At 29.5% G+C, this 20624-nt stretch overlaps 1 protein-coding gene across 1 annotated transcript; it reads left to right on the top strand.

Annotated features, from left to right (window-relative positions):
• The first annotated feature begins 16107 nt into the window (after positions 1 to 16107).
• LOC111904550 (uncharacterized) lies at positions 16108 to 16875 on the top strand. The gene has a single exon (XM_023900303.2). The coding sequence runs from the start codon at positions 16181 to 16183 to the stop codon at positions 16727 to 16729; it is 549 nt and encodes a 182-aa protein (XP_023756071.1). The 5' UTR covers positions 16108 to 16180; the 3' UTR covers positions 16730 to 16875.
• The last annotated feature ends 3749 nt before the right edge of the window (positions 16876 to 20624 follow it).

Here is a 20624-nt window from a genome sequence, read left to right on the forward strand (position 1 = left end):
TACCTTTACCCTAAGGTTACTTACACTTATTTTATGACTTTGTACAATCTCTTTGGTATAGTGACTCCCAATCCATGCATATGTCACCAATGATCCAAACTTGAAGTTCCTAGCATAATTATAGTGACTTGATTTGGAAACTCTATTCATCACTCATCCAAGAAGCCCATAATCTAAATGTGCAAGCATATTTGCTACAACTCACCAAAAGTCTTTTTCCTATCTTTTTTTTTCAAAACACAATTGATATCCATTAGCTACATCATAGTTGCACAACATTGATTTTACTTGCCCTGGACCCTTAAATCTCATCCCTAGAATTGTTTTTTGTTTTTTCCAGTGTAATAGCTCATTAAATATGGAATGAGTTTGAATGTTAAGTTCAACTTCTCTCCCATTATCATCATCTACAATTTTGTTATCCTCCTCATCATCAACACATAACTTACTCAAGAAAGGATTGTTTGATGTCCTATTCATATGCACTACATCCTCATTAATTTCAAAGACAACATTCCTAAGTTCATCTATGTTATCTTCATTTTCACCATTAATACAAGACTCATGTTCATCATCATCATTATCTTCATCATTAAACCACCCATCAACACTAACCCCAATATGATCCACATAAATTGAAATTACACCATCTGTTCCATAAGCATCAAAAATAAAAGCAGCATATTCCACATCATCTAAAATGGGATTAAGCCCTTCCATCAGGGAATTGCCTGGTTCACAGTAGTAAAACGTTTTACACTCTTCATGCATGAAACATTCGTAGAATGTCACAAACTCAGAATAAGTCATAGAAGAAAAGTCGACATCATTGAAGATGGTTTTAACACCACCACTGCAAGAGAAAGGATTTCGATTAAATACCCCTTGGTAGTTGAGTTCCACCATCGCAAACACTCCATTAGGTTCCGATTGTCCCATTGCTACAACTTCTTTGTTTCTTCAGCTCGATCACAGGAATGCTTCACAAACCCTAAATCAGTTTCTTTTACAGCTGAATAATGAAGACGGGTGAAGTTTGATAGCTGAAGACAAAAGAATTTAAGCTTCGTATATCATTAATTGACGTGACATATCTCACATGGCATGGAATTAGCTAATATATATATATATATATATATATATATATATATATATATATATATATATATATATATATATAAATTTAAGCTTCGTATATATATAAATTGACATATATAAAATGTCAATCGGAAAACCGTTTAAAAGTATAAAATTTAAGGACCAAATTAGCAAATATAAAAAAATTCATTTGATATCTTGGATGCATAAAAATACAAGGTTTAACTATGTTCAAATGTAAGGAGTAAGACAAAACTAAGACGTGTCCGATTATTTGGTATGTTGAATCTTTTAACATATATACACACACAAAAAAACAAAAAATAAATGAATGATAAAAAAAATAAATAAATAAATAAATCCAACCTCCCATTATACAACTATAGAAAAAAACCAACGGCCATGAATTTAGCTTCACCCCGGATACTAACAACATCAACATTTAAAATAAGCTAAAACTTAAAACATAAGAAAATATTATCCACAGTTAATATTATTATTACTTTATAATGTTTCCATAATCAAATAAGCTTTTAAAACTTTTAACTTTATGATTAGGCTCGACGATATGTTGAAGGAAAGGAGTGAGAGAAAACTCTTCCGCCCTGAAAAAAAAATAAAGGGAGTCTATCCCCATTCTCTCTCATCATGTGAGTGGTCAATATTATTTTTCTATCTTTTTTTTATTTATTAAATTATATATTTATTAAAAAATTATAAATAATATATCAAAATTCATAGTTTTTAATTTTTTATAAAATTAATATATATATATATATATATATATATATATTAATTTTATAGAAAATTAATATATAAAAAGTTGAAAGATTTTTACAATACACATCTTGAGTTTTGGTAAGAGAAAAAAAAAAAATAAGACAAAACTTCAAAAATGGTCCCTGTGGTTTTCAAAAATATCAAGTTTAATCCTTAAGTTCAAAAAACCTCACAAATGGTCCATGTGGTTTCAAAACTTTTAACATTTGGTCCTTCTGGCTAACTCCGTTACTTTTTAGCCGTTAAGTCAGGGATATTTTTGTCATTTCAATACTCAGGGACCATTTGTGAAGTTTTCTATTATTTTAAACAAATGAAAAAAATATAAAATAATTATTTTAATATATAATGGTCCTCTCTCTCTCTCTGTGTGTGTGTGTGTGTGTTCGCCTGCAAATGAACTCAAACTAAAACCACTCACCCCAAATGAACACTACCTATTCCGGTTCTAAAAGTTTATAAGCTCTCTCGTTATGTTCATCACAAAAGTCAATAAAAGAGATGATATTTACATGTTTGTATGAAGAAAGTACTTTGATCTCTTTTAAGAAATGGGTTGCTTGATCGTTAGAAACTCAAAAACACCCACACATACACTTTTTGAAAATAAAAAACTCACAACCTCATCCTACTGTCTTCTTCTTCCCCTTAACCATCGTCGATCTCTTTTCATAACCATCGGCGTCATTAAACATCTCCATCAATCTCCTCCGCCGTCAGACGCCTCAACAGCCGTGACTCCTAATTTCATGTGGGATTTAGTTTAAAATGGGGGCAGAACACACAATACGCTTGATTTACAGTTTCTTCATGTTTTTTCCCGTGGCTTGAGGGTTTTAGATTGGAGAATTTTTTCAGATTGGGGGAATGGTGGGTTTTTCGATCTTGTTGTAGGTTTAAAGCGACACTCTCTAATGGTGGAATGAAGGTAGGAAAAAAGAGCAGATCTGCAAAAAAGGTGATTGATGGGGGCATAAGCTAGGATTCATGATGGTGATTGTGGTTTGAGTTGCAGGTTTCAAAAGAGGAATAGGAGATAGAGTTGCAGGTTTCGCACACAATCACCCGCCCTAATCCTCCTCAATCTTCCAATACCCCTCTTAACTTTCAAAGGACCACCAAAACCTTTTTACCTCTGACAAAGGAGTATGAGAGGCAATGAAATCGATTATGAGTTCTGAGTTATTGGGTTTGAATTTCCGAAACAATAGGTTTGAATTTCTGAAACAATGGATTTGAATTTCTGAAACAATGTGAAGGTTCGAAGCGAGGTAAAATGACTGAAAGATGGAGATGAAGTATATGGATGGAGATTTATGAAGAAGGAGATGACGATGGATGGAGATTTAAGGTCAACAGAGAGAGAGAGAGAGAGAGAGAGAGAGAGGGCCATTATATATTAAAATAATTATTTTATATTTTTTCATTTGTTTAAAATAATAGAAAACTTCATAAATGGTCCTTGAGTATTGAAATGACAAAAATACCCCTGATTTAACGGCTAAAAAGTAACGGAGTTAGCCAGAAGGACCAAATGTTAAAAGTTTTGAAACCACAGGGACCATCTGTGAGGTTTTTTGAACTTAAGGATTAAACTTAATATTTTTGAAAACCACAGGGACCATTTTTGAAGTTTTGTCAAAAAATAATGAAAATGCTAACCTGTCACACAAAAAACGAAAGATCTTTCCTACACAAGTATTTGGCTCTTAACAAGGCAATCTAAAAAAAAATCTAGGAGGTGTTTGGCTTAGTTTTTAAAAGCTCAAAAGATCTTTTCCAAAAGGTTACAAAAAATTAGGATTTCCTGACTTTTTCAAAAAGATGTTTTTTCTTGTATTAAAACTCTAAAAGTTCCTAGTTGTCAAACATCTTTTTGTTTTTTTCTTTTACAAAAAGAATTTTTGGCTGTGAAAAGCTAAGCCAAACACCCCCTAGTAGTGAACACTTATGAAACACTCAAAATAAAGTTAACTTAGATTTGAATCTTACAATTACTTAACTTCGAAATAATCCGTGTCAATAATTAAAAAAAAAAAAAAGAAATTACGAGTACAAAAACTATTCCAACTTTATGTACTATTTTGTTTCATTCAATTGGAACATCCACTATTACTACATATGAAGCAATAAGCGAAGTTTCTAATTTTAACATCAAGACAATTTGATATTACAGATATTTAATTACAATAAGAACAATAAATGATTTGATAAGTTTGATAAAAGAAATTTGAATGTACATGATACTTTTTATGACCATCGAACACTATTAACACGAGGACAACAATTTGTAGTGTTGGTGTTTCAAAACTCTCTCACTTTAAGCACGTTTAATGGCCCTTTAAACATTACATGTGTCCTTACCGTTTTGGCTAGTTAGGATCGCCTAAAATGCCACTTTGGTTTCGATATTTTCCTAATTGAATAATTGAGCTTTTTCTATAACTAAAATCGATTAATCACATGTTTTCAACATGTGTTCAACAATGTTTTTCTCCTAATTGAATAATTAAGATCATTCTAATAATACCTCTTGTAAGTTTGAGTGACCGAATAACATACCATGTGTGTTGATGATGTGGCTTGAGTTCTAACTCGATCAATATTTCCCCCTATATATGGCGTGGTGTTGTGATAACGTGAAGTGGTTAGTAGTTGCACAAGGCATATCTTGCAACACACCAAATCAATTAATACTTGCGTTAAAATATTTTTATTTAATATCAATTATGCATACTTTTTTAATTTTTTTAACGTATGATAACTTTTTGATAGATTTAAAAAAAATACATAATATATTATAAATAAATTATATCATTAAAAGGGTAAAATGAATGAAACTAATATAGCATATTATTGGTATTGATCATAGTTAAAAAAAGTATAAAAAGGTAAAAGAAATTTTTTAAAATCTCTTTAAATTGGTAGTAGTATAATTATTGAATTATAACTAATATTGCAACGTCTGTCTATATTTTGCCAAGTGAAATTATTTTTGTTGATTTTAGCCATAAATACTATTTTTGTTAATTTAACTAAATATTACATAAAATTTATATTTTAATATAAGTTAAATCATGAGGTGGAAATTATTTTAAGATGGTGGATTTGTCAATTTCCTATGGTAAATGTTAGGAAAATGACGACGAGTTGACTAAAACTTTTGAGATAGTAAAGAACTAAAGACACTTTCCACATGACACTATTTTTGTTAGAACACACTATTTTTTTTAGAAAATATTCACCACTTCGGTACATCAAAATAATTTCATATCATTACTTTTAGTTTTAATTTTTTTATTTCATTTTTTATTTTTTCAACATTTTTAAAAATATATTACGTAGTTTTATAAAATATAACATGAAAATAAATTACATAATTTTTTTCCCTTTTTCTTTTTCTAGATACAATATTTGTCATTATCGTTAACATCATAAATATGATCCGCCAAATATTGTCGAAGCCTAAAGATACATAATTACTCGCAAAGTAAACGTGATATAAATGTTCGTGTGCATCAGCATGATTTCTGTTTAACATCACACTTCTTGTTCGTAAAATGACTTCTTTTTCTTCTTTTAGTTCATTAGTGTAATACTCGTAAATCATGGTGATGAACAATAACATCATCATCGGAAGATGAGTCAAATGGATCCATAATAAATTTTTGTTGGAAATTTGTAAAAAATGATAGGTAAAAAGATAATAGTGTTTAAAAAAATTAAATTGGTATTGTAGTTATCCAGAAAAAAACATGTTTTTAAATGTGACCGTTAAAAGGTCAAGAGACCATTTTGTATCCTACTTTCCTTGCGTTGAGACCTCTCCGACTTGCCACGACACGTTTAAGGTGGCGGTGTTCCAGCGTCCTAAAAAACATGAAGGGAAGCCACATCACCCTCATCCACGACATTTAAACCCCATGCTGAGCGGCAGCCTGAGGGCATCCACAATGCATTAAACTTGTTAGAGTTTAATGGATTGACACATCATTATTTTATTTTCTATACAACTCTATATTAATTTTTCTACAATGCATTGAACTCAATAGAATTCAATGGAATATATATTTAAAAGTTAAAAGGTTTCATTTTTCCTATTAAAGAGTTCAATGGTCATTAAACTACATATCCACTGAATACCAACATGACGTCCCATAATGATAAAGTTTAATCATGTCATCTCATTCAACTATTTCATTAAACTATGCATCGTAAATGCTTTAATGATAAATGAATAAAGCATGACTTGTATCAAAATTTATATATATCATATGTTTGCAAAAAATAAGATTACAAAGATAATAATAATAATTATTATTAGATCTAGATATTTATTTAGAAGGTAGAACAATAAATGATATTAGACTGAATATAAGAGTATATTTGAAATTGTAATTGTAATAGATTTATGTAAAGAGAAGTCAATGTATAACCTCAAAATTGAAACATAGGGAAAAGTAAAAGCCAATTATCTAGATATGCACACAAACAACCTTTTTCCACCGGACCTCAAACCAACATTTAAATCCACTTCAATGCTTTTCCAGGTAGAATAAACACGTCCGAATAAATTATGAGTATTTATTACTCACACCAAATAAAATAAAAAATAAATTATGATATCGTCATGATTTATATTTCGATTTATATATCTTGTTGAAATTAAGAGTTGTTTGGATAGGAAAACAAATATGTTGTTGATTGCTTATTGTTTAATCTAACCGTAATAAATAAATTTAAATGTTTTGATAGGAGTATTTAAAAATCAGCATATTACTTATTATTTATTATTTATTGGTCAATTTACATATATAAACTGTTTTGTTTGTCAAACACTAAAATGTTTATTGTTTATTGCTTATTTCCATCGCAATAAACAAATAAACAATAAATTAATAAGCTAAAAATTATTTATCCAAACACTCCTAAAATAAACATTTACAAAAAAGTTTATTTGATTAAAGCTGTCTTTGGCAACAATAGACACTAAGTGAAAGTTGAATATTAATATTTATTTTGAAACATTTGTCCAAACTATATAATACTGGGTGGTTGAAAGATATAGTTTTTATTTCTGTAATATTGTTCGAAAAAAACATTAAGTTTTTAAGATGTATAAAGTTAAATAAAATCTAAAAGTTAAAAAGCTATAAAATTTTATTTGAATTATATTTGGATTAATGTTATCTTTGGTGTGTGAACTGAAAAAACTAATGTTTAGCTTAAAATATCTTCAATTATGATATCATCATGTTTTATATTTTGATTTATATATCTTGTTAAAATTAAGTAAACATTTACAAAAAAAAAAAGTTTGTTTGATTAAAGTAAGCTTTCGCAAAAATAGCTCCTAAGTGAAAGGTAAATTTAGTAATATTTTTGTTGAAGCGTTCCACATAAATAATTATTATAAAATTTTGAAATGTGTAAGCTAATATAAATCACAAAAGCTAAAGTATAAAGTACTATGTTTTGGCAACATCATACTATAGATGGTTGTTAAAACTTGAGTGATGTAGTTTAAATTCCTTTAAAAGTGTTCGGAAAATAGTTATATGTTTTTTAAGCCAATAATAATAATAATAATAATAAAGAAAAAAAAACTAACCCTTAACTTAGTGTATATTCAATCTACCCTCAAACTTTATTTTTCTTCCATTTTTTTTCTTTATTTTACTCCAACCCCACACTATTTTTATATCCGTAAAAATAAAGTTGAAGTTTTAGTCTCTTGTTTTTTATTTTATATATTTTTATTTTAATTTTATCTATTAATTATAATTTGAATGCAATATTTAATATTTATAATATCATGTTATATATTAATTTATATTAATTAATCATAAGTATATAGTTTAATATTTGTTTATCGAATTTATATAAAAAACTAAATATATACTAAGGATTTAAAAAACGGTAACATAATTTATAAAAGCTTATAATTGAAATATCATACAAACATGATAACGTATTCTAATAAAACATCTAGTACTACATGACATAATTACTACATGCATTATTTTACATAATATAGTAATTGAATATGATCGTGATCTTGACATACTTATTCGAATTGGGATTTAATATCTTGTGTGGTTGGTGATTTGGAGGGTTTTTTAGATGCAATGGTATCGTGAGGCAACGGATTCAAGGTTTGGATCCTTTTGGGACTTAATATCTTGTGTGGTTGTTTTGTTAAAAGGAATTGACGGTTTTGGTGTTAAAGGATATCCTTTTTCCTTTAATACCTTTGGTACCTTACAGAGTAATATAAGGAATATGATATTTTTTGAGATTATTCTTTCATATTACTCTGGACACGTGATTAATGTCGTGTCAAGTTAGTTACTTGTTCGAATTGATGGATGGGGTTTGGGGAATATTAGGGGTATTTTTGTCCAATGGGCTTATTTTTTACTTATCTTTCGTATTTTGTTTTATTGGGTGTGGATAGTTGCTGGAAAAAGTTTGGGTAGTAGAATAGGAAGTCAGAGAGATTGGGATTGGTTTCGATTTGATTTGAATTTCCTATTTTGGTGGGGTTTGTGTTTTTTGATTGTTGGGAAGAAATTTTGATTTGGTATAGAATGGGTAGTATTAGAATTACTACTTTGGGTTTTTTTTAAGGGTCATGACACTCTGAGATATTTTAAAAGGGTCTACTATTGATTTGGATTTCGGGGGTCTTGTTTAGAGTGGGTGATGATACCTTTTTTCCCCTGCTTTGGTGGTTGTTCTTGTTGCAGGAAAATATGGCCGATTTGGATGAAGTGGTGGAGGATAAGAGATCGTGACACTATGCTGATGATTTGGAATCTGAGAAGATGGAGGGGCGACTATTTTGCTTTCAATTGGGGTTGGGATTGGTTTCGATGGCAGTATTTGGATAGAGGATTGGATTGGCAGTCGACTTGGTTATTGGTCTGCTATGTGGGTTTGGTTCCTAGTACGTTAGAGACCAGGGGTAGTATTTGGTTTTTTATTATTGTTTTTTGGTTTAGATTGTGGGATTTGATTTGTAGTAGGAAATGGTCGTGTTGTTGGCTTTGGATTGGTTGGTTTAGATTAGATGAGTCGTTGTTATTTATTTGACTTTATTCTTTTTCCTTGTATTCTTTTATTTGTTTAATATAGTTTTGCCTAGGCCTTGGTCTCTTTCGAAAAAAAAGACATACTTATTATAAATATAATCATATTTATTTAATAATTATTTATAATCAGTTAATAACTAATTCAAATTTGTTATACATAAATATTTTTATTTGTGATAATATAATTTATAATATTATTGTAATGAAAAAATATAATATATTTGTTAAAATCTAATTAGTAGATGTGTGTATTTGATAATTAATATAAGTTACAAAAATACAATATTCTAGGAATACACTTTTGGGATAAAAAATGAAGTAAAAAATAGAGTAAGATTACAGACGAAACACGATTTACCTTACTTTTTACTCCATTTATGAAAAAAAAATGAATAGAGATGGCAACGAGGACAAGGAATACAGGGAGACCACAATCCCCATCCTCATCCTCATCCCCGAATTCTCATTGTAATCCCCATCCTCATCCCCGTCTCCATCGAGGAATATAAATAAACCCTTACCCCCACCCCTAACGGGGACTGGGGATCCCTAGCGGGGAGTCATAGAATTTTTCCCTCTTTTAATATGAAAACTTTTACATAAAGAAAAACTCTAAATTTCAATTTTATCAATATAAGTTTAAAAAAATTACAAAAATATTCATAGATTGCATAAACAATATAAACTAATTTTCTACCAAATTTAAATAAATACATGAAAAATAAAGTAAAAAAAATTTATCATAGTGATATTTGAGGTAAAATTGATAAACCAAATAGAAAAAATTATACATTAGTTTAAATTAGATAAAAGAAAAAGAAAAAAGTATAATTTCAACCAAGTAATTGCTAAGGAGTTATGTTACATGGATCAACTTTTATGTATTGTAAATATTTGTTTTGTATTATTTTTATATATCGACGGCAGGTCTAGGGTCGGGGATTAGGGGTATCCCCATCCCCACTTTTTTATTCGGGGATTCTCCATCTCGTCCCCATCCCCGATCAACTCAGTGATTCCGCAGTCAAAACGGGTGCGAGTTTCAAGTTCCCTATTAGATATGAGGTTTTTTTGTCATCCCTAAATAAAGATGAGTTGAAGGTGGTCTTAATAAATCTTCAACGGAAGTTTTTCTGAAGTTTTTGATTGTTTGAAAAATTTTGGGAAACTTTTTATTGAAAAAGGATTTTTGAATAGGCCATTCCAAACATTTACTTTTCTTTAACTTTTTATTTTTAGTTTAGATTTTTATCTCTACATTCAAGAACACTTAATACCTTCATTATATTTAAATATTGGTTTTTTATTAGTTAATCAATTGATTTAATAAATGAAGTGAAATGAATATAATTTGTTAAAAACGCTAAGAAATTCAAAACTTTTAAAATAAAAAATATTAAATCCTCCATAATAAATGAAAAATAATTTTGCCACATGTCACTATCTAATTAACTTGGACACATGTCATTTTTTGATATTTTTGAATAAATGTATTTTATATTTGTCATTTTTTTTTCTTAATTAACACATCACATTTACACCTCAATTAATAATTGTTTTAATTGAAAATGACCAATAAATTACAATACTACAACTCATATAGTATTTAATATGTTTCCTTTTAAATTCAAATTTTAAATTTCAAATTTAAATAAATTTTTATTTAAACCTTTATATTTAGTTGTTGTTTTATCCAACCCGTATATCATACGGGTCTCACAACTAGTATTATAAAACATTATCGTTACATAGCATTTTATTATTTTTGAAATTCTATAGGTGATCATTTTATTATCATTTATAATTTTGATAAAAATACCAGTAAAATTATTTTTTCAGTTTTATTTTTGGCATTAAGCCTAACAAGATGATAGATCATATGACATATATTAGTAAAATAATAGATATCCACAAAAATTATTCAAAAATACTCACAAGCCATGTTTTTGCATAGTTTTGTAGTCTTGGTCATTGTAGTTGACAAATTAATTATATATAATTTAATACACAATTAATCTCAAATTAACGAACGAGATAGTATATAACATTTTTGTAAAACTTTACAGTTTTGGTCACTGTTATAGTTGATGCATTAAATGAGAGTTAATTCGTAATTAAATTTCGAATTAATGAATAAAGTTACAAATATTATTATATAAAGAGACACATGCTTCTCATTCGAACATACCTCAACTGAGACTCTCTTCTCCTAATCTCTACATACATTTTTCGTTGAAATTTTCAGGCAGGTGGTCTAATCCGTCAATACACACTACTTCGGCTGTTGTAAAGTGGGAAGAAACGGTGAATATTTTTAAGGAATCGTGTCCAACACAAGCCTCAAAATTAGGTTTATTACTAATGTTGTATTGCAAATAGGAACTCGTTACAAGAAAAATACATAAAAGAACTATTAGTTAGATCATGACGCTTCATTATAAGTGGTAACTTCGATGTTATGTTTAAATGACTGGGCTAAAAAAAGATTGCTTAAGTTTGAGATAAGATTTTTTGAAACACCACATTAAATGTTTGTTTGAGTTGTTATTCAAGTAACCCAAGAGTTAATTGGATGATGATTTACACAATAAGTTTTAACATAATATGCATAAATGTTGTAATTATGTCCAAAGTTGATTACAATATTTATATAGAATAGTATAATGTTTAGGATCCTATAATATTAAACTGTTGGTCTAATCAAAAGAAAACCGATAATTGAGTAAGGTGTTTATAAAACTTATCATTTCGGTGTTAATGATAGGTATACTTGTATGCATTATTTTTACGGGAAAATGACTCTTGAGGGTAATTAACTTTTGCGTCTGTACTCATTTGGTCTCTTTCCTTTTTTTTTTTGTATTCAATATACCCTCGAACTTGTTGTTTGTGTTCGCCATAACCCTTTTGACCGGCTTTTGACCTGTGATAGCCGGTCAAAGGGTTATGGTGAACACAAACAACAAGTTTGATGGTATATTGAGTACAAAAAAAAAAGGAAAGGGACCAAATGAGAACAAATGCAACAGTTGGTTACCCTCCTGATTCATTTTCCCTTTACTCGATTACAGCAAATCCCATGTCATCTCCTTCTGATATTAATGACTTTATGAGATTCATTCTTACTTCTCTTCAAAACATAACCCACGAAAGAACATTATTCATATATGTACAATTTTGTAATGCACTTGAATATATATTAGGGGAATCTTGACTAAGCAAACACATTTCATGACTATATTTACATTTTCAATCAAATGATTTATCGTATCATGGATTCTAGACAAGTCTACAAACGAGTGGAATCACAAGTGTTGTGATTTTTGAGTTTACTTAGCTTTAAGATCGAACTCTTAGGATAAGATACAACATCAATATGTACAATATCATGCTGCTTTTGTAGACACATTACCATAATATTGTACATATTGATGTTGTATCTTATCCCATGAGTTCGATCTTAAAGCTAAGTAAACTCAAAAATCACAACACTTGTGATTCCACTCGTTTGTATACTTGTCTAGAATCCATGATACGATAAATCATTTGATTGGAAATGTAAATGTAGTCATGAAATGTGTCTTCTTATTCAAGATTCCCCTAAGAAATATTTAAGTGCATTACAAAGTTGTACATGTATGAATAATGTTCTTTCGTGGGTTATGTTTTGAAGGGAAGCAAGAATGAATCTCATAAAGTCATTAATATCAGTAGGAGATGACGTGGGATTTGCTGTAATTGAGTAAAGGGAAAATGAATCAGGAGGGTAACCAACTGTTGCCTTTGTTCTCATTTGATCCTTTTCTTTTTTTTTGTACTCAATATACCATAGAACTTGTTGTTTTTGTTCACCATAACCCTTTGACCGACTATCACAGGTCAAAAGTCGGTCAAAAAGGTTATGACGAACACAAACAACAAGTTCGATGGTATATTGAATACAAAAAAAGGAAAGGGACCAAATGAGTACAAACGCAAAAGTTAATTACCCTCAAGAGTTAATTTCCCTATTTTTACAAACCCCATAAAATACTTCAATGTCACTTTAAATATGTAAAGACTCAAATAAGTGACTGTGTTAGTTTTAGTAAGGTTCAAAAGACGAGTACAAGTATGAAAATAACAAGTAAGCCTCACAACCAACCTCCTATCAAAATTTGCCATAACAAAAGGCATGTCTAATGAGTCCTGAACTAAATAATGGATCACAAAAAAGGCAACTTAAATTTATTTATGATATAACAGTATCTTGATCTTGATATCCCTATAAATACATGATGGAATGATTCTAGTTCCATGATATATGTATCTTTTTCTTATAGTGTTTCCATACAATTTGAAAGTTGGATTGATATCATAGAACAATTACAGTCATGAATTATGAACACTTAAACATAAAAGTGGTTAAATCACCTTCATTATTAAGTGGTCATTCTTTATGCCATGATGATACTCTTTATGTATTGATTATAACTCGAATATATATATATATATATATATATATATATATATATATATATATATATATATGTGTGTGTGTGTGTGTGTGTGTGTGTGTGTGTGTGTTAGCGACTATTGGCTATACTTTTACATTTGATACAATGATGCAGCTATTAGTTTCAGTTTTTCCATTTTGTTACCTATATTGTTTTAGGAAAATACCTCTGTAAATTACAAATCAAGAACCACTTTTTGGAATCTTTCTTATATCTTATAAAGTTAACGGTAATTAAATCATACGAAATTGAGAAGTGGGGACTTCATCTTATTGTGATTATGTGTCCAAACTTGCTATAGAAAAGTTTGAATCCCTTAAAATGCTTAAAACCTTTCGAGAAAGGGTTAAAAGTTAACTTGAACCGAAAGTAAAGGTAATGAGAACGGAAATGTGTGGACAAATCATTTTAATAATGTATCATGTTCTGAATTTATGTTTAAAGAAACTTTAGTGGTTGTTTTAAAGTATCATATATCTAATATAAGGTTATGTTTGGTTGTTAGTTGACAAACAGTTAGATGATAAAAAAATCATGTTATGTAAAACTAGTTGATAGCTACCTATAAGATATAAAATAACATAAAAAGACATAGAAAAATATATTTTTTATAATTAATTAAGGAAATAAAACTCATGAAAATCTTGTTTAAGTAACTATTTAAAAACTTTTGTTTGGCAAACATTACAAGTTAAATAATTTCAAAAATTAAATTAACTTATCAACTATGCACCAAATACATCATAAACCTTTTTGATAAACACGGTTATAAAGATATAGATTTCATAAATAATTGTTGAAGGGTTCCATGGATAATAAAAGAATCACAATAATCATTATGAGAAAATATAGGAAGTTGGTAAAAGTTCAATTTTTTTCCTAGATAACAATAGTCTATTTTATGTAATATATATAATATTAATTTTTACGTGTTCTTATAATTTTTTAATAATAGTCAAATAAGGTTAAAAACACAACTGTTGTAATTTGAATGGATATGAGTGATAATACGTAACAAGTGGAGCCATGATGATATGTCTTTGTCCTCCACTTAGGAAGTTATTTGTTCGTGTACATTAACAATTCGGATCATGTAAATAATAATTTATACTTTTTCAGAATTCTATGTGTTCGTGTTTTTTCTTTGCACAATGTTCCAATTGTTAGTGAAAGAAGACTTAATGGATAGTTAAAGACCCAAACCAACCAATAAAATTAGTGCTTTAAAGGGGACATGTCTGCAATAAACTCTATAACAAAAAAAAAAGGTTTAAATCATTTTTGGTCATTTAATTTTTGGTTTTGTATTTATTTGGTCACTTAACTATTTTTAAGTTTTAAAAGTTCATCAAACTTTTGACTTTGTGCTCATTTAGTCACTGAACTTTTGGTTTGGTCACTTAACTTTTAGATTTGTGCTCATTTAGTCATCTAATTTTTAAAATTGTGCTCATTTAATCACTAAACTTTTAATTTTTTTCAAAAATTTAGTGACTAAATGAACACAATTTTAAAAGTTAGGTGACTAAATGTGACCAAACCAAAAGTTAAGTGACTAAATGAACACAAAGCCAAAAGTTAGATAACCTTTTAAAACTTAAAAAGAGTTAAGTGACCAAATGAGCAGAAAACCAAAAGTTAAGTGACCAAAGATGACGTAAACCCAAAAAAACAAAAACCACAAATAATTTATAAAATATGAATTAACCTTAAAATATAGAAAACTGCTATATAAAATCAACTTCAATCGCGCCTAATGGAAATTTCAATAAAAAAAGAACATTAATTTTTAAATAAAAAATAAACCAATAACAAAAAGACTATTATACTAATGTTGGATCTATTATAGCCTTCTCATTTATTCGAAACCACTTATATTATATTGATGATAGACATCCACAACCAAAAATTAAATATTCAAGTTTCGTTATAAATAAAAACGTTATAAATTTTAGAGTAGAATAATCTGTTCTGAAAAAATATAATAGTAAATAATTAATATAAAAAATTTATACTAAGTTTCTGAATATTTAAAAGTCCCATATTATTCAAGTCTTATTGAAAAATTTTCTTTTAAATGTTTATGATGTAAAAAATCACAACTTATTATATACATATTATATTAAAAAAACATTATATATATATATATATATATATATATATATATATATATATATATATATATTAAGAAAAAGATAATATATTAGAGACATCTTATTAAAAAAAACCCTTTGCATTAAATATTTTAACAATTAGACGATTTTGAAAAAAATGCAAAAACTATCCATTTGACTTGCGTTTTTTTAATAGAGTCAAAAAACTTGTTCTTTACAAAATATGTAATTACCTACAATATTTAATATTAATGTAAAGTGTTTGAATTTATCAATTGGCAAAGAGCATCATATATTGGTTTGAAAAGAAAGAAAGAAAAGAAGAAAAAATAAAAGTTAATACGTCCGTGATGGCGAAAGTATCTGGACCCACGACCCCTCTCACGTCCACATCATAAAAAAATAAATTCAAAATTCAAAAAATATAAATAAAAAAAATTAATATTTTATTAAATTAAAATAAATCGAACTTTCTCTCTCTCTATATAAACCCTCGCACCTTCCATTCCACTTCCCATCACCTTACCCACCGCTGTCCCCCACTCTCATTTTTCTCTAAAATCTCCAAAATACCCCTGTAACGTCTCTCTTTTACAAAATGGAATCCTCGAGTAACAAAAAGCGACTCCGTTCCGACTCGGACGAGTCCGAGTTCAACTCACCGGAGGCCAAGAGAATCCGAGACGACCTTCTCGACACTCTAGACGACTCCGACGTGTGCACCGTCGGTGACGACCTCGACTCGTTCATAAAAAGCTTCGAAGACGAAATATCTCCTCCGCCGGAGACACTCGACCAGGCCTCCGAGTCCGGCGACTCTCGCCCGGATCTCGAGTTTCTCCTCGAGGCATCCGACGACGAACTCGGACTCCCTCCGACGGAGACGACACCGACTGAGTCGGAAAGGATAGTTGTATCAACTGAGTCGGTTGAACTCGGGGAGTTTTCATGGGTGGATAATGAAATCCCGAACTATGAATCGTTCGAGTATGGATTTGATTACGCCGCCGGTGATGTTAATGTTAACAACGGCAACAACAACCAGAATGGTGAATACGTGGCTTTAGAGGGTTTGTTTGATTATACAGATCTAGGATTTGGATCGGCCGATATGTCACGGCGGCCGGAATCGTTGCCGGCGCAGTGACATAGGTTGATTTTATGGTTAATACGTTAGAAAATATTTTGTAAAGTTCTTTGGTTCTTTTTATATTAGAAAAATAGACATGGAAAAAATGTATAAATAGATTTACTGTTTAGTGTTTAACGATCGAAGAAACCACGTCATACTCATACTGTTCGGCTATTAATTAGTTTAGTCCATATGGACATGGTGTATAACAGTATAAGCCTCTCAAAACCATACTAAAACCTAAGGTATAATGTCATTTTTATCATAAAAATATGATTTTATACTATATCTTTTTAACAATTTAATTTAAATAAAAACTGTAATTTTTATAAGAAAACATAACATTTTATCACCACAAATTAAAATAATATTATATTTCATTATTCTTTTAAAAAATATAACTTGACATTAAAAAAAACCCTAATTAAGAAAAAAAAAATTAAAAACCTTAAACCTACGAACTTGAAAAAAATACTTTAATATATTAAAAGTAGCTAGAAATTTTAAACCTTACGGTTTTTTTGACATCGGCTTTTACGGTAAGCAATTTCAAACTACTCACCATTGTTCGTTGTGTTTAGAAGGTGGTGAAACTTGAACGGGTTCATATCGTTGATGTTGAAATCAATACAAAAATCTTATTACAGTAAGATTATGTTCTTAAACATTTTGAACCACTATCAAAATGTTTTTTAGATGTTTTGTTTTTTTTTTCCTATTTTTATTATCTTTTACAAGATTTCGAAAGTCAAGATACTTGAAAACCTTATTGTTTTTTTTTGAAACATTTTTAAAGCTTTCTATAAAATCACTTCATTGTTTTTTCTGTTTTTTGATTGACGTTTCATGTTGTTATATAAATCATTAAACAGTATGACTTCCTTGTTTGTCTTTTTCATTTTGAGTAAATTTGATGTTTTGAGCGATAATGAGTTCATTTCTTTGTGGAATCTTTTTGTAACTCGCATAAAAAAAGTTAATGTATTTGGTGTTTTCATGTCTTCGAATCTTATGAAATATCGATACATGATTGTACCAATACTGACACTTCTTCGGGTTCTCATCCTTTTGCGGCTGCCTTCTCTTTTCTTATACTTCGTGCTTGAGTGGGTTGGGTTTCTCGAACGAACTCTGGTTCGGAATCAGAAATGAGTGTTTGAGTTTGTTGAACAAATTCTGGTTGAGACCGAAAATCAAACAGATTAAACTTGGTATCGTTTTGTGGTTGTGTTGGTGTTTACGTTTGTGGTTGTTGCAGAGAATATGGTAGCATACCACCATAATGATAAACTGAGGGCAAATAAATCAGTTGATCATACAACGTTTTTGGGGTTGTGTTTCTAGTGGTATTTTTTTTTTAATTTCTTTTTAAATTTTTTTTTATAGATTTGTTTGAGTTGTTTGAAGAGAACATTTTTAAAGTTTTGAAAAAAAAAGTTGAAAGATAGAATAATTTGATAAATGTGTATTAAAATAAGGGTTGTGAGGTTTTATTTTTATGTAATAAAAAAAATCATATTTGAAAAGTTTTGACCGTTCAAAGCGTGGGAAAAGAAAAAGTAGGTGAAAGTGAATGCGTTTGTTCTCTACCGTGTACGGTCAAATCACATTGCATACCACAATCAGGAGACGGTGTTCATTTTTGGCCATCGTGGTTTTTATATAGTGAAACCACACTGACTCCTCTTAGTCTAACATCAAACAGTATCGTCTCAAACGCCACATTATCTTCAATGTTATAACACCATCATAAGAAATGGTTATTAACTTATAACACTAAATAAATATTCTTTTTTGTGTTCTTGTGTGAATAATTATAAAAATAAATATAATTTTATAAACATACTATTTAAATAAAAATATTATTTAAAGAAACCATAACATTTAAGTTGAAAAAACTTTACTAGACAAAAAAAAGATAAATTTAAAATGTAAAACGATTCTAAAATTTAAACTTCGCCAGTAAGTTTTGCCCGAATTTTCGCATTCATTGCTCGTATCACTTCCGCATCTTAGGGCTCCATATCTTCTATGTTAGTCCTAATATGTAACACTTGGGTTTCGATTGTGCTTTTTTATTATTTGAGAGGTAGTTTCAAAGTCCAAGGAAAGGTAGAAGTATGCACCGAAATATGATTAGAAACTTATTTGCTGAAAATCTAAAAACTGAAAAATTATAGATTTATTTCCTCCATTTTTGGTGAAGCTTGAAGATCAAGAAGGTTTCCTTTATTGCAATGAAAGTTGTTCCAAGTGTAGATTCAACAAACTCATTATATTTCAAGACATTTGTGAGTATATATATATATATATATATATATATATATATATATATATATATATATATATTGTTTTGGCACTTTTTGGTCCATTTCACTTATGCCATTGGAGTTGAGAGAACTCCAGCACCTTCTCAGCACTTTGGAATAGTATCTAGATCTTTTGGTATTGGAAAAATGGGATCTAATGCATTCCCATTAAGCCATGTAAGAGTTATGGTCCATTTAGTCATTTTAGAGACTTAAAGTTTAGACTTTGGTTGTTTGTACCATCCTAATGGATAAAGTTGGAAGCTTTATCCATTAAGATGTTATTAAGAATCAAATATGAGAAATTGAAGCTTTGAATTAATGGAATAAGTCACAATACCTTTTGAAATGGACCTGGACACGACACATCTTATTGAGGGCGCTTCTGGTTAATCCATAAGACCATAACACATTTTTTTTCCTGGAATCTGACTATTTTCTCCTGTAGTGGGCGTTAGACGCCCAAAAGTTTGAGTTTTTCACTAAGTTTGACCATGGGTCAAACTTTAGGGTTTTAGTCATATAAGAGGTGAATCTCCTCAATATACTATGTAGGTCACTATGTGTGAGGCTATGGTAGATTATCTTTGTGACTTGCATGAAAGACTACTTTTATGATAGCACATGTATGAAAGACTATGGTTGGATCATAACACCTATATGAAAGACTATGGTTGGATCATAACACATGTATGAAATACCATGGTTGGATCATAGAACTTGAATGAAAGACTACAGTTGGATCATAACATTGGCATGAAAGACTGGTTGAATCATAGTAAGAAAGACTATAGTTGGACTGTATCAATAGAAGCAAGTGTAAGACTATGGTTAGTGTAACATCCAGATCCTCGAGGTATGAAATTTTAATTAAACATGAGTTTTTGAGTTGGTCACGACGTGAGGGAAGCGCCGCCACGTCGTGACATGGCCGCAAGGGTCGGAGGGTCTCATTTAAGTGTCACGCCATGACATTATTGTTGGATTTAGTGTCTAAGCGCATAACTATAATTGGTATGTACTTGACCCGAGAGTAGCATGGTCCATTTGGGTTGCATGTCACCAGAACAATTTGTAAGGATGGACTTTTGAGAAGACAATATTTATTATTTATTAATATATTATAAGTTCTAATATATTAATATGAAATCATATTATTATTTAATTAGTATTGATCAAGAATTAATTTGGAATTAATTTAGTGATCGAAAGAGACTAATTAAATATAAGGGGTTGATTTGGTAAATCAATCATTTCTTATGGTGTGGGCTTATGGTTATTTAGGATGGGCTAAACCAATATGGTAGTCCATGGATAGTCCATGGAGGTTTAACCCATGGATCCTAAGTAAGCTGAAAAGTCATGCACATTAGGGTTTACATGGATGTAACCCTAATCCTAACCACACTAATATAAGAAGACCCTAGGCTACTAAATCAGCACCTAGTGATCTTTGGAAGAGAATAGCCAATTTTGTGTGCAAGTAATCTTCTCTCAAGCCCTCCATTGTTGGTGGTGTTGTGTGAAGCATTTAAGGCATAACATTTGGGGTGCTAGGCTCTTAAAGGTCCAAGGAAACAAGCTACAAGAAAAGGTTTGCC

This window comes from Lactuca sativa, chromosome 3 (assembly GCF_002870075.4).
Source record: "Lactuca sativa cultivar Salinas chromosome 3, Lsat_Salinas_v11, whole genome shotgun sequence".
NCBI classification, from domain to species: Eukaryota; Viridiplantae; Streptophyta; class Magnoliopsida; order Asterales; family Asteraceae; genus Lactuca; species Lactuca sativa.

What these genes read in the sequence shown, in the direction of transcription:
- LOC111904550 (XM_023900303.2), top strand. Translation starts at nt 16,181, where the DNA reads ATGGAATCCTCGAGTAACAAAAAGCGACTCCGTTCCGACTCGGACGAG.